Source organism: Thermobia domestica, chromosome 13 (genome assembly GCF_964235325.1).
Source record: "Thermobia domestica chromosome 13, izTheDome1.hap1.1, whole genome shotgun sequence".
Lineage (NCBI taxonomy): Eukaryota > Metazoa > Arthropoda > Insecta > Zygentoma > Lepismatidae > Thermobia > Thermobia domestica.
This window is the reverse complement of record NC_137466.1, coordinates 136,506,210-136,524,056: the sequence shown is the minus strand read 5'-3', so window position 1 is coordinate 136,524,056 and position 17,847 is coordinate 136,506,210. Positions and strand designations below refer to the sequence as shown.

The 17,847-nt window shown below is 36.2% G+C and overlaps 2 protein-coding genes across 4 annotated transcripts in view; one reads left to right on the top strand and one right to left on the bottom strand.

The window, feature by feature from the left end:
- LOC145668543 (cathepsin L-like peptidase) overlaps positions 1-9,889 on the top strand; it is a 44,091-nt gene extending 34,202 nt beyond the window's left edge. Inside the window, exons 7-8 of the mRNA XM_081736528.1 lie at positions 2,662-2,822; positions 9,600-9,889. Coding sequence (XP_081592654.1) covers positions 2,662-2,822; positions 9,600-9,810 — 372 coding nt within the window. The 3' untranslated portion in view covers positions 9,811-9,889. The remainder of the gene's footprint in view (positions 1-2,661; positions 2,823-9,599) is intronic.
- Positions 1-17,847, bottom strand: part of LOC145668544 (cathepsin L-like peptidase) — a 236,802-nt gene that overhangs the window by 129,986 nt on the left and 88,969 nt on the right. The gene's annotated exons all lie outside the window — the stretch shown is intronic.

Here is a 17,847-nt window from a genome sequence, read left to right as displayed (position 1 = left end):
TAATTCCTTAAGGGTTTTTGTTAACTTCTTACTTCATAACTTATATGAATATATTATGCATTGTATATGTTTATTGCATATGTATGTTTTGTTGAGTTCACTATTACTTGTATTAGGAATAGGGATTGGTGATAATTCTTATTCCAGACTATCAAAATATTCCAAACCTTTGTGTAAAGTATATAACATATATTAAAAATCCAGAAAATAGTCTCGTTTTACACTTTTGCAATTGCCATAGACGCTTTCAGTACATAATTTACTTTATGTTTATGCATTTTCAAGTGTCACTGAAATCAAGGATATGTTCGTGTAGTTTCTTTGGTTTCTGATCAGTAGATGCACACTTCAGTTTACATAAAATTCAGGAAATTCTGAAATATAAAGAAATATTTGTATATACCCTTACTTTGCTAATATTAGACTTAAATGAACGGTCATGTTTAAGAACCTAATATACTATGATCTTAGACACATACAAGCCAGCCCTCGTGTAAGCCAGACCGTGTGGTGAGAACGAAAATTAAAGCAAAATTTCATTATTGATATTTGCATGATAACACGAACATGTAAAAACTCATTTGAGAACGCAACTTTTGAAATATTCCCCATTTATGTTATAGTAAGTTGGCAGCACTGAACGTTACACGATTTTCATCTGTTGTCTTTGTGGTTAGTAGTAATCTGTTTCCTGCACGAGTAGAAATGAAGCTCTTTACAACAGAACAGCGTGTTCACATAGTCAGTGAAAAAATTATTGCGAATGTGGTGAGCGCTCCATTCCTTCCTGTACAGAAAACAAATGACGATCATTCGCTATTCGGCGCTTCATGACTACTAACCACAAAGCAACAGTTGAAAATCGTTTAACGTTCAGTGCTGCCACCTTACTAGAACAGAAATGGCTGGTATTTCAAAAGTTATCTTTATGGGACATACTTTAGAAATCAAATTTAAAACATTGTGATTTTTCCTCTTAATGTACGTTCATTCTCAATGCTACAAAAACGTTTGAAGACTATAATACTATTAGTCTCACAAAACAAAGACTAGTGCTTTGAATATTGAACAGAGGAATGAAATAAATGAGTAAGGCTAGTTTTAGACGGAATGATTTATCGTAGCATTTCTCGTAGCAGATGTGATGCCAAAAATCTCGTATAATATTTTTTGGCATCAAAAGTATATGGTGCTTTTATACGGTAGCATTTTGATAAGCATCTTGTCGTGACGTAGGAAACAAATTACTGGAAAAGAGCGCAAGGCTCTGACAAGTGAGACTAAACACAGAGATTTCAGTAATGTTATTTCTTCTAAAGCCCTTTGTCGCATATGCTTATTATGATAAAAGGACTTTTAACTTTGTACAAACAAGGATACTCCTCATATTTTTCAATCAGCATAATAATGAAATCCTTACTCCAACTTATTTTTTTTTTTTTTTTTACTATAATTCAATTCTTCTTCACCACCGAAGAAAAAAGGGAAGACAGCAATCGGTAGGGAAAGTTATAAAGAGCGTCTTCCGGTATGCACAGGGTTGCATTCTGGATTCTGGTTGACTTTCTTAAGCCTGGACAAACCATAAATTCTGCCCGCTACATCCAGACACTTTTGAAGCTACGTCGTGCCTTGCATAATAAACGTCCTAGAAAGATCATACTTCAACAGGATAATGCGTGTTAGCATACTGCACGTGCCACTCCCACTATGAAGCAGGTCAGGAGATTTGAGTGGAAAACACCTCCACATTCTCCCTACAGCCCCGATATGGCACCCTTATATTACCATCTTTTCGGTTTTTGAAGGAACAGATGCGAGGTCATCGCTATGAGACACTGGAAGATATTCGGCAAGCAGTGCGTCAGTGTCTACAGACAGCTGGAACGGAATTCTATCGTAAGGGCATTTTCAAACTTGCAGAACGATGGGAAAAATGTATGCAAAGAAAAAACGAGACTATGTGGGCAAGTGAAAGAAAGTTCTGTAGACTGAGATAATATACTTGGTTTCACTTACAAATAAAGATTACGGGTGTGAAAAAATGTTGCTAACGACTTTCAGTATGACCTCGTATATTCTGATGAACGTGGTAGAAGTAGCAGAAGGAAAACATAGAAACGGAAGATGGTGGACGATATTAAGATGAGTCACGTCTGGAGATTAGCTGAAAACTTTGGACTTGCCAGTAATGAAAGCTTTGTATTATAACGAATTCCATATATCATATCTTTCTATCATCCATATTTGGGTGTGATTCCTGGTGGGAGATCATTGAAATTTGAACGAATTACCGTGGTTCAGATTAAACTATAAAGAGTGGGTTCACGTCTCATATTTCTGAAAGGAACATTATTCTCCAATTCAATCAACCAAAAAAATTATCCATAGAAACAAATACACAGAAATAATTACTTCTTCGCAAGTATACAACCGGCAGAACGCGAAGTATTCATACCGAAGCATTACTTATTTTATTTCCATCCATGCGATATATAGTGAAAGTTAACTTCCGCACATATAATCCGAAAACGAATATGGCAGGAAACATAGCTTGTCTTTACCCTCAGTTTAACAAAATCTTAAAGTAAAAATGTGGCTTCATTGGGTTTATAGACACCATTTACTTAAAATAATAGTCTATATGTAATTTAATTCTAGGATGGAAAGTGCAAATATAAACCAAAGAAAGTTGGTGCCACAATCAGAACATGGATGGATATACCTTCAGGAGACGAATTAGCTCTTCAGGTGGCTGTTGCAACTGTGGGTCCCATTTCGGTTGCAATAGATGCCAGCCAATTTAGCTTTCAATTCTATCAGTAAGTATAGCATCAAAATCTTCAAACTCTACAATCTTAACATTTGATCTGAATTCATTTAACCAACTGATTTTAGGTGTTACAACCATATTCAAACAGCATGTTTATTTTAGAAACTGCCTGCTTGTGTTTGTTCTCAGATAACATGTTTCCATGTTACAAGAGGAGGGCTTCCACCACATAATCATAAGAAGGAGTGGAGACAATATAGTATTCAAAGTATACCATACATTCATTCCAACTTCCAAATGTCAAATTATGTAGGGTAGGTAGGGGGAAATCGGATCAGTCAAAAACAACTCTTGTGATTGGATGTTAAAACAATACTCTTTGCGTCGACGTGGGGCCCATTGTAGTGCCACCTCTCAGAAGAAATGGGTACTAACGGAAGACGCTGTTGATTCGGCGCCAGAAGAGTTCCAGACAGAATTGTTTAGGGACGTATGTTTCTTTGAGTGGTAAAAAAAAATAGCAAATGTAACTTTTCATTGTTGCAAAATAAGTTTTTTCTAACTGTAAGAATTATATTTTGTTTTCAATGCTATTATTTCATTGACTGAGGCATGCATCATTAGGCTGCACAACAAGTTTTGCAAAAATTACTAAACGTACTGAGTAAAAAAGGTAAAAGAAGAAAAGTGCAGTTTGGGGTAAATCGGATCACCGAATTTGGAATTTGCATTAGAAGTTTGTAAGAAGATTGGGGAAGTATTGAAACTACCTGTCTCTATATATATCGTTGTACTTAAAAAAAATTCTTATATGATGTTGCTATAGTCATAGGGGACACTGTGGCGCAGTAGTAGAGCATTCACCGCTGGTTCCAGGGGTCCCTGGTTCGACCCAGGTCAAGCGATGACAAATATGGAACGTGGAAAGAACGTGGCGGTACTAACTTGTGTGTCAGCAACAGGAGTTTACATTCCACCGTTTGTTATTTTCAAGGGCAAGAGACTGAAAGTTGAATACCGCAATGGTATGCCACTAGGATCCGACGTGTGTATGACAGAATCAGGATGGGTGAAAGAGGAGGCTTTCATGAAATACGTAGAAGATCTCCAGAAACATCGAAGTCCTGCTAAAGTTATTTTAATTATGGATGGATATTGTTCGCACACATCCCTGTCTGTAGTACATGTGTGTCAAAAATATGATGTAGAAGTGTTGTTGTTGCCACCTCACACAACACATGTTATGCAGCCGCTTGATGCCGCGGTGGATCAGTGGTAGAGCGTTCACCTCTGGTGCATGGTGTCCCGGGTTCAAACCCCGCTCCCTCCAAGTGAACTTTGTGGTGGACAAACGCCGTGTGTGTGGGTTTCCTCGGGGTTCTCCCACTTTCTTCATTCCACCATTTCATTCATTTCTCATCTTCACCGTCTCCTTTAGCCGAACCGGCAGAACCTGGGACGTAAAACTCAAAAATTTCATTTCATTTTTGCAGCCGCTTGATGTTCGTGTTTTTAAGCCATTAAAGGCATAATACACACTTCTGGCCAGAGTATATATAATTTATTAAAAACTAAATTATAATGTAACGGTTTCGACAACTTAACGTTGTCTTCATCAGACACTAGCTGAAAGAGAGATCTACAGAGCATAGATATTTATACTAAATGTGAAAGTACTCAAATTCATTGTTTGAATGGGAAGCCACCTCAGTCGTGCTTCTCCGAGCGTCATCTGTCGGCCACCTGCTCTGAAAGTAACAGACTATGCTAAATACAACTGATTATAAATACAGCAATATAAAACCATATATATATATATATATATATATATATATATATATATATATATATATATATATATATATATATATATATATATATATATATATATATATAATACGACAATTTATAAAAGCCTTGAGAGTAATATGGGGCAATAGTTTTTGTACACTAGAGAACAAACTAGTCAAAATTAAGGAAGGACTGAGTATAAGTTCAAGATTAAGTCCAGTGTTGTCAGAACTGGTTATGAACAGATGGGAGCAGAAAGTGATAGAAGAAGGTGGAAACAACCTATTGCTGTTTTGCAGATACGTGGCTAACTGTTTGGGGGGTACGGAGAGGAACAAAATTCGTAAAGAAGATTGAAGATAAAGAGAAAGCAAACTAGACTGGAAATGGAATTGGAGAAGAACAATATTATAAACTTTCTGGACATGACTATATAGAGAAAAGACGGACGATTAACAACAAGATGGTATAGGAAAGAATGTGCAGCAGGAGTATACTGTCACAAAAGGAATGATGTAGATTAAAGCACCAAAAGAAGCTTTATAAGGAATATGGAGAGGACGATAGAAGAAATAGATACTGAAGAGGAGAAAAAGAAGGAGGACATAGAGAAGTTCCGCAACCTACTAGAGCAGAACGGGTACAACAAAGAGAAGTTAAAGAAGAACAGAATAGAAGAGGAAAGGAGAGAAAGGAAGAGGAGGAGAGCAAATGGCACGGGATAGAAAACATTGGGGAGAAGACAGAAATACTAAAGAACTTACTAAGAAGAGGTGGTGTGAAGACGTACAGAAAAGGAGGACGAAGAATTTTGGAAGTGATTAAGAAAGTGTAAAGCAGGACGAAGGAAATATGTGATAAAGATGAAGGTGTAGTGTATAAAGTGAAGTCTAAGGATTGTGATATGATATACATAGGGGAAACAGGGAAAAGAATTTAAGGAGAGAATAAAACAACTTAGGGATGATGTGAGAATTAAGAGAGAAAATAATGCCATGTATAAACATGTTAAAGAAACGGGGCATGATATAGATTGGAAAGGTGTACAGGGGCTAAAAAGGGAGAATAGACCAATAATAAGGAAATGGAAGGAAGCACAAAGGATAAAGAAAGAGAAAAGTGCCAAATTAATGAACTTGACAAGTGGCTGTTAATACATGAGCTATGGGATAAATTATTGGAACAAATTGAAGTAAAAGAACAAGACTAAACAGATTTATATGTAATTTATATATATATATATATATATATATATATATATATATATATATAAATTATTATATTTTATTTTTTATGTCCATATATATTTTTATATTGCTGTATTTATAATCAGTTCTATTTAGTATAGTCTGTTACTTTTAAATTATATCTAATGGTCATCAAAGGAAGATTAAGAGAAAGTGTGAAGACAATTGGTCAAGTATAAACATACAGGTGTGTTACAGATGTCTGGGGAAAAGATAAACACAGGTGGGAGGGTAATTAAGTCAGGGCAGGTGGCCTACAGATGACGCCCGGGGAAGTACGACGCAGGTGGGTTTCCATTCAAACAATGAATTTGAGTACTTCCACTTTTAGTATAAAAGTCTACGCTCTGAAGATATCTCTTTCAGTTAATGTCTGATGAAGACAACGTTAAGTTGTCGAAACCGTTACACTATAATTTAGTTTTTAATAAATAAGTGCATATACTCTGATCAGAAGTGTGTATTATTCCTTTAGTGAGTTCCAGAGTCGTGGTGGATAGAGTTCCATTAAAGGCATATTTCAATCAGCAGGCAACAAGAATAGTTTATTTGCGGCATTTGCATATCACAATCATTGTGATCCGATTTCCCCCAACACTGATCCGATTTACCCCACAACGTTGGGGTAAATCGGATCGATCTCTCATCTATTACAAAGTGAAATGTTTGGGGTAAGAACTATAAAATTTAAAAAATTTCCATTACAGTCTATTAGATGAAGGTTCACTTATCATTATACATGTACTTTTCGTTTAAAGAGAAGCATATTAAACTTAAAATTTGACGTTTTCTGCAAAGGTGGTCCGATTCCCCCCTACCTACCCTAATGAATAAAACTGTGTACAGCATTTTTGTTAAAGGAAATAACACATGCATCGATATTACAACACAAGCACGTATGCCTGATACGCAACTTAAGGCATTTTCTAAGAGCATTGAGGTAAGCTATGTGTAGATACCCAGAAGTTAATACTTTGACGAAGAAATTAACCTTGCATATTCGAGAGGTTGGCTCTGCGAAATAAGTTAGTGAACAGAAGAGAAAATCGTAATGGAGGAAGACGTCGCAGCAGTTAAGAGATGTGAAAGCCTTGTATTATCTTTTCTTTGTTAGAATGATTAGCAAATGTTCAGTTCGTACAGTATAATATTAATATAGGCCAAAGCAGTATACGCCAAATTAGAGGATACGCACTCAGTTTTAACTCTAAAATTACTCGTCACTAATAGACCAATGTGATAGAAATACATTTCCACAGCTCCTTCGTGGCTATATGATTACCGTGCGCGCCTTCAACATAGGAGACCTTTGTACGATTGCAGGTGAGAGCTCATGTACGCTAAGCCGTACGTTTACACCTCATATAACCTCGCTGCTGAAAGCGATACTGTTCAATCCGGACTAAAAATATATATTTCCCATGTAACCACAGCTAGGATTGCTACCTGTCCTGAATTAGGCTGGACATTCCTAATGTTAAGAAAATTTTCAGCATTCCTAATTACGCTTAGAAACGTAAAATATGGTGGGACGCCAATTTATCCAAAATATTTACAAAATTGCCGGAACACCAGGGGCTGCAGGTTGACGAGGCCGCCTTTCAATGTATGATTCATGAGAACCTTTACAATTCGTTCATGTAACTACAAATTCGCTTATGTAAACAATAAACAACTGCTTGGTTATCGACAAAGACACGGGTTGAATTTGGGTAACATGAAAGAATCGCCATGGCAGCTGGCAAAAATTCTATTACAAAGATGGACAACGTCCCAATTCCAGTCCATTTCAAAAGAATGCTGCCCTGTTGGTCTGTCATGGCAATAGAAGAGGAAGTAGCATCAAAGTAGCATTTTACATAATCTAACGTTGAATGCCAAATAGGCGCTGGGCAAAGGTGTACATGGTAAAAGCAGAGATATCGTAATAAAACAGTTTTTGATGCAAAATGGAGCCTACTAAGATCTACCGTACGCGCTTAGACTTGGAAAGAAGTCTTCATGGACATTCATGGATGATACGAAGGTAACGTTCATCAAAGTGAGTTGATTGTTTGTAAGGTCCATTTGGATACTCAGTTACAACAAAGACTTAGAGTAGGTAGTAGCACTATGTTTTGGACATTAACACACCAAGTAGTGTCAGAAAGCACTTGCAAAGCGTGAGTAAACGCAGACTGTGAGCCGATGAGCAAGATGTCATCATAGTACACAAAAAAAATTACGAGATGTCCAACATGGGCTGAAAGTTCTTGAATTATAAATTGCTACATAATGAGGGGACACAAGGCCCACCCCATTGGTAGACGAGTAAAATGGAAGAAACGGCCTTGACAATTGATTCCAAAGTATTGGCGAGTGCGCAAAGCGAGACTGATGGGGTAAAATCCTTGACTAAGATCTATCTATAAGAACCAGTCATCAGGCGTGGCGAAGTGTATCAAATCAGTGACTTTTGGTAATGAGAAATACTTTTGTGAAATGATGTCCACCGACTGCAATCATTAAATTACACGAACACTAAACTGTTTTGGTATTTTTAAAAATTGAAAAGGTGTTGAGTACTTGAGAACTTTCTTCAATTATACCCTCGTCTTCGAGGGCAATTAAAACAGACATGTGAACACTGTTAGTATTAAGAAAAGCGAAAGGTGCCGTAGAAGGTAGATAATAAGTAACTTTAGGGACGCAACAAAAAGTACCAGGAACATCAAAGGAAACAATATCATGAATTACGCGTGCGGTGATAAAAGAGGCAAAAACACTTTCTCTAGTAAGAGATTCTTCATCATCACTAAAATCACTAGAAGTGTCACCGTCTTGAAAAGGGTCATCCTGAGGTTCATCATCGTTCACACGTGGCATATCATTGAGCATGTCGATTCGAATCAATCGAAATCCCCACGATCGCTTCACCTGGTCCACAGACAACCCGTCACCAGCTTAAACTGAGCTGTTTCCACCCGGCTCCCAGGTTTTGTTGTTCTGGAAGCCAGGGCTGGCTCTGATTGACGGACAACCAGGGCGAACTGGCTGATCAGAAGCAATCGCCTCCTAAACAAGCTGAAACATCCAAAGAAGCCCTAGCGATGAGAAAAACTTTGTCCAGATTAGAAGGTAAACCGCAAAGATGGTCGGTGGCTCTGTAAAAGCTTCGAAGAGGTTCTGCCCGTCATGGTCAAACTTATTGATGGTTCTGGGGGACGTCAAGAGTGAAGGCAACGTGATGTCTCCACATTTCTTTGGTCAAGGTGTCAGTCAGCGCTGTTGCTTGCACCGAGGCGTTGAACACGGTTCTAAAGCCGTGAATTACTGCTGAGCGCATGGGCGGCCGTGTGTTTTTCAGCAGGACTTCCCTCCATCCCATGAAGTTCATAACACTCAAGAATGGCTGGACGACAATTTTCATGACAATGTCACTCCTAACATTTGGCCTCCCAGTTCCCCAGATGTTAACCCAATCGACTATTACTTATGGGGCGTGGTTGAAAGGAACTCTATTAGGCATCCACATAACACCATTGCAAAAGACCTTTCCCATTACTGCCTGTTTCGACAGCTTGCAGAGACTTTTATAGCGGCTGACTATGGTTTTACTAAATGATGCTGTCCATTGTGGATTCGACACAGAATATTAAAAGTTAATAAATGGTTTCTCTTCAGTGTCTGTCCCTTATTGCCTTTGGATTTTGTTCTAAAAACCTACCGCATACTGTTGAAATATCATTTCATTTCTTGTCTATAATTTATTATTACGATTAAAATTGTACTTGTTTCTTTCTCAACAGTGAGGGAATTTATGATGAACCCAATTGTTCAAGCGATGAATTGGATCATGCAGTCCTCGTGGTTGGCTACGGAACAGAGAATGACCAAGACTACTGGCTTGTAAAAAATTCATGGGGTACCAGCTGGGGAGATCAAGGGTATATAAAGATGAGCAGGAACAAGGACAATCAATGTGGAATTGCTACAAATGCTTCTTTTCCACTTGTATAAAATATGCTACAAAAACAGTGTATTTTATTTCAAATGTATCTTTACAAATTAGGCTAAAATATATTTATTTGTTCATTTACTAATGCTCGTTATTCCTTGTGCTCTAAGATTACTAAAGGATATTCCTCCGTTTTTTAAAAACCAATATATGAAAAATTACTTAATATGCAAACAATTTTTTACATATTGGAGAAAATGACTTGGTGCCCACCATGTATTTTAAATTTTCTTACAAGTTACTTTTCTACAGTATCTCGTCTACGAAAATATAATTTTGCTAAATTCTCAACAGATCTAATAGACCAGTGGTTCCCAAATGAGGGGCTCCTTCTGAGAGGCATGAAGACAATCAAAGGAGCACAAGCTATTATATTTATATATATAAATTAGAATGTTCTCAAAATTAGAACCGTTAGTTATTCGATTAATACTAAATTTTCCTATGCAAAGAATGGTGCTTTCAGTGAAACATTACTCTCCGTAAATTGATGTAGTTATTACACTTGAATCTGGAGGAATATAAACTGCCTAAATCAACATCTTTAGTGTGTCAGTTGAAAGCTTGACAATGACACATTCAAGATTACGATCGAGTTGACAGTGCACATGCAACTATTTCACTTCTATTCTTGCAAGCTGTAACCTCCCTTTGCATTATAAGTGCAAAGTAATGAAGCACAGGTTTTAATACTGTTGATATGTTCATAAACGACACACTGTAAATGATTTCCGCCTTAAATAGTAGTTTCCTTACAACATTACCCTTCCTGTGTGAATTGGCATATTTTACCAACAAATTTTCAAAACAATCACTTATTCTTAATTTGTTGCAGTTTCGAGTTGGGAAAAAGTTATGGTGGGGAAAACAGGCAGCTCATTGCTGCGTAAGTAAAAAGTAGGTGTGTTAGCAAAAGTAGGTGCACACGTAGACGAAGAATTGTTTAGACGATTGTTCGTACGAAAATATAATTCTGCATTAATCTGTGCTATATTGCACTATTGTTTATTTGCAATTACTTGCTGATATATTAATTACTTGTGAAGAGTAGAATAAAATTAAGTATCACAGCTATCCTTGTATCAAAAAGATTCATTCTGTAGTGTTCACTAACGTTTTTAACATTTAAGAATTACAATGTTCAGTGTCCTTCCCTAAGCTTAACTACATCAATTGTGATTAATCTTTATCATCACCACGTCTAAGATCAGAAAAATATTAAAAATTAATAAATTCATTTTATTTAAAAATTGGTAAATGGAAAACATCATTTGGTAAACGCAGTTTATTCTTGTGTACGTATATCAAATAGGAAGAGAAACCAGGATCCAACATTCTCTTTTGGCTTTCAGTAACTAAATTTGAAATAGAAATCCGTTTGCTAGAAAATGCAGTTTCCGCAAACAGCAACTATATAAACTAAGAGAATATGGGTCAAGGGGTTGAACATCTGTCATTCAGCAAGTGCGTATGGATGCTGTGCGACGAAGCTCTGATCTTCAAAATTACAAGAGTTGAACTTTAATTATTTACTAACCATCTACGGCGAGAATCTTTCAAACGAAATGTATCGACTTGAACTGATTACGCTCAAAGACTACTTATGCGCTAAGTCTGGTGTGCTACGCAAACCACTGTCATTTAAGAGGTCCTGGACTCATTCATGAACCGTAGCCACTCTGCTTACGGAGTTTAGGTCAACAATGGAATAAGAAAGCAGCCCCTCACCACAGATGACAGAGGAGGTAGCACCGTTTAAAAGAAGTATCTGAATGTCCGGTGAAGAGACATTTACGATGAAATATCCTATGAAGACAACCGTTAAAAGCTTTGCATAGAATGCAATATAAAATAATTTAGTGCGCGAAGTGTATAAGTTACCGTTTGTTTGTGCTACATGAAGCTGGGACTAAACCAAGCGGCCTATGTAAGCGATCTTTGCAATGTAGTTTTCTGAATTCAAAAAGGACACACTCTGAAAGAAGTTTCTCTCATAAATTACTGTTAAATGACCTATGGAATGTTTAGCTATTATTTTGTTTCAACTTATTTAATTTAAATAATCGTACTTTAAATAAAACGTGACTACTATTTCATAGTTTTGGCATCAAGGTGTCCATTTGTGATGTAATTCTATGTATAGGACATTCACATAATCTAGTTACTCAAGTAATGTAAATAAACACTCATTATCACAAAATTAAATGCTGTGTCGAGTATTTCTTAAGAATCACCTAAAAGGTTGAAGAAAAGCAAGAATCGAGCAGTAATAAGTAATTACGAAAGAGCTCAGTATTCGTAAAGCAATATTTCCTTTAAGTGAAAACAATATTTCCTCTAACAGTGTAGCTATTGCCAGTAACCAAGAGCTCAGTCACTTTGAAAGAAAAATTTATATGCATATTAAGGCAGCATTGCTGGTTGCATATCTTGAAGGAGATTGATCCTACACTGCCGAAGTGAAATATATAACCCCAGTCTCTTGCAGAGTACTACTACTATTACTACTACTACTACTACTACTGCCAAATTGAAATACTAATGCGTCACAATATTCCTCGAAAGTTCGTATGATGCGTGTTTATCGCAGGAACAATCTCCTAATCAAATCTTCACTTACGCGCATACTTTGCTAACGCACCTGCTCTCTACAGACATATCCCTATGTTGCATATTCCAGGTAAAATATGTTAATTCAAAAATGAAGAGTAATGTTTAAAGAAGTTACTAACGTAGGCGGAGAACATGTATCGCCCGCTAGCATAAACGCAACATTAAAAATTATGGTTCATACTTTGAACTTACAGTGCAATGATAGCTTGTAACTTCACCTACTACTGGTTGGTACATGTTTTTTGCACTTATCTTGTTTGTGCACATACCTAACGCGCTTCCTCATTACAGAGAAATCCCCGCGCAGACCCAGCTTCATCCTGCCCTAACCCTAATAGTTTTAATACCCTATGGACGAATCATCTCGCTATGGCCTAAGGATTTCGTCTACACCCTGCTCTGACCCGGAACAGGTGCTTATATGTTCAAACACATATATCTCTACGCAGCTGGTGGGAAAGCATCAAGGAAGTAAGAAGTCAGAAGTCATTTAGTAACAGAGTTGTAATTTTTTGAGGAATTGTTTCTGCTGGCGCCCCTCAATTTTTAACCCTTTTAAATAGGGTATAGGCATGCGCCAATAATAACAAAAACAGAAACGTGTACCAGGAATGAATACTGTATATTATTTCAACTACGAGATGTGAATTTCACTGTTATATAAATCGGTGTCAGTATAATTGGTTGTTTGAAGTTTAGCGTCCCGCTCAGCACCGAGTCATAATACATGAACCTATAACAGCGTTTCCTACTCTTTCTACCTAGTCTCGCTTACCCTCTATAATGACTTCTTATTTCTCACAGAACTCAAGATTTAAACTTTACACTTTATAAAAGTGAAATGATAAATTAAATGAATAGAATAATTTGTTACCATTTACATCAGTTCTTTCAGACGATTAAGTTCGCTATACTCTGAAATAGCAAGAAGTCAAACTTTGAAGCATTTTGCTAAAGAGTCTTCCGAAGAAAGTGCAACATGTAAATGTTGCAAAGTTAAAATAAAGAACGAAGGTAGCATAATCTTATAGAAACATTTAACAGCACAGCATCCTACTATATTACTAAATCCGAAAAATGTTTGAAGGAATTTTAGATATTCAAATTTATCACCATAATTTCAGATGTATGTTTGGATACGAATCAAGATCTAAGATGCGGATTTCGGATCCAGATCCAGATCTGGATCTCATTGGATCCGGAATGTCCAGATTCGAAGATTTTTGGCCATCCTTAATATGAACCAACAAGTAAGTGTTAGAATAGGGGAGGAAATAACAGAAGGAGAGCATTGGAAGGGGAGTTCGGCAGGCATGCTGTCTCTCGCCTATATTATTTAATATCTATCTAGAAGAGATAATGAAAAATATCCTACAAAATGAAGACGACATTTCAGTAGGAGATAGAATGATTAAGTGTATACGATCTGCAGATGATATGGCGCTTGTTGCTGAATCTGAAGAGAAAATCAATAATAAGATGTTAGAAAACTTGAGCAAGGACTGTGAACAATATGGAATGAAAATAAATGTTAGAAAGGCAAAAGTCATGAAGTTTGGAACGAAGAGGTCGATGACAAAATATAGAAGTTGGAAGGAAAAAAAATAGAACAAATGACTAGTTTTCAATGTCTAGGTAGTATTATTAGTGATTATATGAAATTTGAGCTTGAAATAAAAGCAAACATAAAAATAACGAAAGAAGCCTTTAGGAGGAATAAAATACTATTTTGTGGGACCTTGAATAAAAAGTTGAGGAAGAGACTCACAAAATGCTTCGTGTGAAGTATTGTAGATACCGTATGGGTCAGAAACATGGACATTACAGTAATGAACACCGACTGGAACTTCCCAAATGTGGGTATGGAGAAGAATGGAGAGAATGAACCGGGTCGAGCGGAAAACGATTAACAAGGTATTAGAAATGGTGGGTGAAACGAATAATTTTAAATATTATTAAGAAGAGGAAGAGACATTGGCTAAAGGTTGGGACATTGGATAGGAAGGAATAATATCATGAGGGACGTGCTAGAGGCTATGGTGGTAGAAAAGAGAGGGAAGAAGCAAAGGAGACTACAATTAATGGACGATATCAAAATAGAAAAATCGTACGTAAAGACGAAAAGATTAGCGGAAGACTGGAGAGCATCGAAACTTCTCAGTTGCAGTCAGTGTCCGCCAATAAGGGCAGAATACCTATGATGATAATGATGACCTAATCAGGAGGAACTTACTGATAATATTGATTCTTACACTAAACATCACCAGTCTTAGGATATGATAATCAAGATGTGCGTGGATTTAGAACTATGTGTGATTATATTTTTCTTGTAATAGTATTTATGATGTAACTAGCAGCGTTCACCCCGCTTCGCTGCGGTCACCCCGGAACGCAATAAACGTTGTTACTTAGATAATTTTTACTTTTTCGCTTTCAAGTGATATGATAAAAACCATAGAAGATTGCAGTAAATGTTAACATTATATCGCCTGTCATTTATGTTAACCCGCCCCGCTTCGCTGCGGTCACCCCGGAACGCAATAAACTTTGTTACTTAGATAATTTTTACTTTTTCGCTTTCAAGTGATATGATAAAAACCATAGTAGATTGCAGTAAATGTTAACATTATATCGCCTGTCATTTATGTTAACCCGCCGAGTGACACGGTCATGCGGGTTGCATATAAATACGTTTATTTTTATACCTATGATGAACTAACAAAGGATTTGTACGTTATGGACACTTGAATGGTCAATTATCTCAAGACACTGGTAATTAAAAATTAAAGTGATATGATAAAAACCATCTAGGGTCCAAATCCTAATAACCCCCCAAAAATGAAAGAAATTGGTTCAGCCGTATTAGCGTGATGAGCTAACAAAGGATTTGTGCGTTCTCTTTTATATAATAGATAGTATTTACTGAAACTTGGTTGTCAGATTCATACAACGGTTGTTATTTTCTTGATACGTACATGTAATAAGCTTTAGGACAGATAAACAGTATGACAACGACTTTCTGCTGGGCGTTAAAAATCACCTTCTTGTTTATCGAATATACGATTTAGAAAAAAAACTAAATGAATGGATTTTGATTGAAATACACAAAATGTATAATAAATGAACCAAAAATGTGTTAATATCATGTGTTTATCTTCAGCCTGGGTTTTCAATTCAAGATTTTGTAAATTATATTGCTTGTAAGTTGAATTTTCTGAATTATGATATATTGATAATTGGAGATTGGGGGTTTTATTATATCTAAAATTGATTGGATCAAAAATGAGCCAATTCCTGGAATATACGATTCCAAATCAAATTTTAAACTCTCTCAAACTTTCTAGATAACACAAATTTAAGTTGTGAAATCACCAGTTTCTAATTTGAACTTGGTTATATCTAATGTTAATATTTTTCTAACAAAAACTGTGAGTACATAGTATCTCCTGATATATATCATTTTATTAAAATTAAGCTTTTTCGTTGCGAGCCTATAAATTCTATGGTTCTTGAACGTCTTAAATTTGTTAAAGAGTATTATTATTTTCTGCGTTCTAAGCTCTTTAAAATCGATCGGTGTAATACTTTATTAGGTAATGATATCAATACATTCGCTCGTAAAATAGAGAAAGTCCTAATATCAACTATAAAGATTTTTGTTTCAGTGTCAAGATCTAGAAAATCTAAATATCCCTTATGACATTCTGAAAATGTATTTCTTTATTAAAGGAAAATTACTCTGCTCATACGAAATACAATATGACTTTATCTTATGTTTATTACACTGTTTTCGCTTTACCTTGTTGCAAAGTTTTAAAATTACAATTGAAAGTACTTCATTCATTCGTTAAGCGTTCATTACTTGAGCGAGCAGCTCTCCTAACAAATTTTGAAGGTATCTTAATTCTGCTAATTGTCATTCATCAGGAAAATTTGGGGATAACTCAATTATGATTGATAATAATCTATTAGCTGACTTCTTCGCCGAGTATTTCGCATCAGTTTTCCAGGTGTTTCCTGATACGGATATTGAAAGTTCTTCCGTTACGTAAAACAACTTTTTGTACTATGAAGCCACCTATGATTTCGACTCTACAGGTATTAGAGGCAATTAACCCACAAACGCTCCTTGTGCCACCAGTGACCCACTTTATTTTTCACTACGTTACATGAGCTATATAATTCAGTTAGCCAAAACCCAGTTGTTCCACTTCAGGCACACTACCCGTTCTCTTGTTGTACGAATTTCGTTCAGTTTTCTTCTCAGGTTTTCGATGGAACACGGTATTGTTCAGGCAGTTGCTAACGAATAAAACTGGTCTTGGGCGTTTGTGGGTTAAAATACTAAAGGTTGAATCACCTGTTGGTATTAATGGTATTCCAGCTTTAATTATGAAGGAAATACCTGATATTATTTCTGAATTGGCCTCTTAGTTCAATTGGAATCTTAATACTAGTATTTATTCGTACGTCAGAAGGACTGTTGCTATTACTCCGATTCTTAAAACCAAAGATTTTTATATTAACGATTAGACCAATATATCTGTTATTAATGTCTTTCCAGGCATTTTCGAAAAAAAAATATATTAATATTTGCAGGGAGTAATCGGCCCTCCAAACGATTTCCTAGCCTTACAAACGGAATTTGTCTGTTACGTGTTTATTTAAACACTTTTCTTATAGCAAATTAAGTACAGGAATGTTAGTAATAGAATAAGTTGAATCAAGCTCTCTTCAATTTTAAGAGAAAATAAAATAATCTAGCTATTTATGTAGGCAATATATGGGATTACAATACACATAGCTACGTTTTAGTGAAAAAGTGAAAATGTGCTACAATTAGACTGTGATGAATTAATTTGTATGAATTAGATAATATTATAATGTTTTTCATTTCCTTCAAAACATCGGTTTTCCAAAGAAAATTCATACTTTCTTCAGTGGGAAACTAACTGACTTTTCTTGAGAAACCCGGTAGGTTCACTTGCTTCCAACCAAGAGACAATGCATGGTTCATATTGAATTGAATTGAGTTTTAAAAGGCTATATTCAAGAAGACGAAGGTCAGCATAGAGGTCTGCACAGGCTCGAGCCGAACCCGGAGGCTTGAGCCTGACCCGGCCAGCGGGCCGGACTTGGAAATATAAAGCACATATCACTTCAAATCCTGGCCGGGTTCGGGTAGTAAATTTTTAAATATACCACCATATTTTTCGGGACTTTTCGGACCTAACTTCGTAAATATTCTGTACAACGATATTTATCCGACCGTTCTTTCTGGAGAACGTTTAAAGCACAACTGCAAAATTAAACCTCTAATTGCTCAAAATAAAAATACGATTTTGCGTTAACTATTGTGTATCTATAATTCGGACTTATTTCGGGGTCATTTGATTTTCACACAAGCTCGGGTCGGGCTCGGGCCT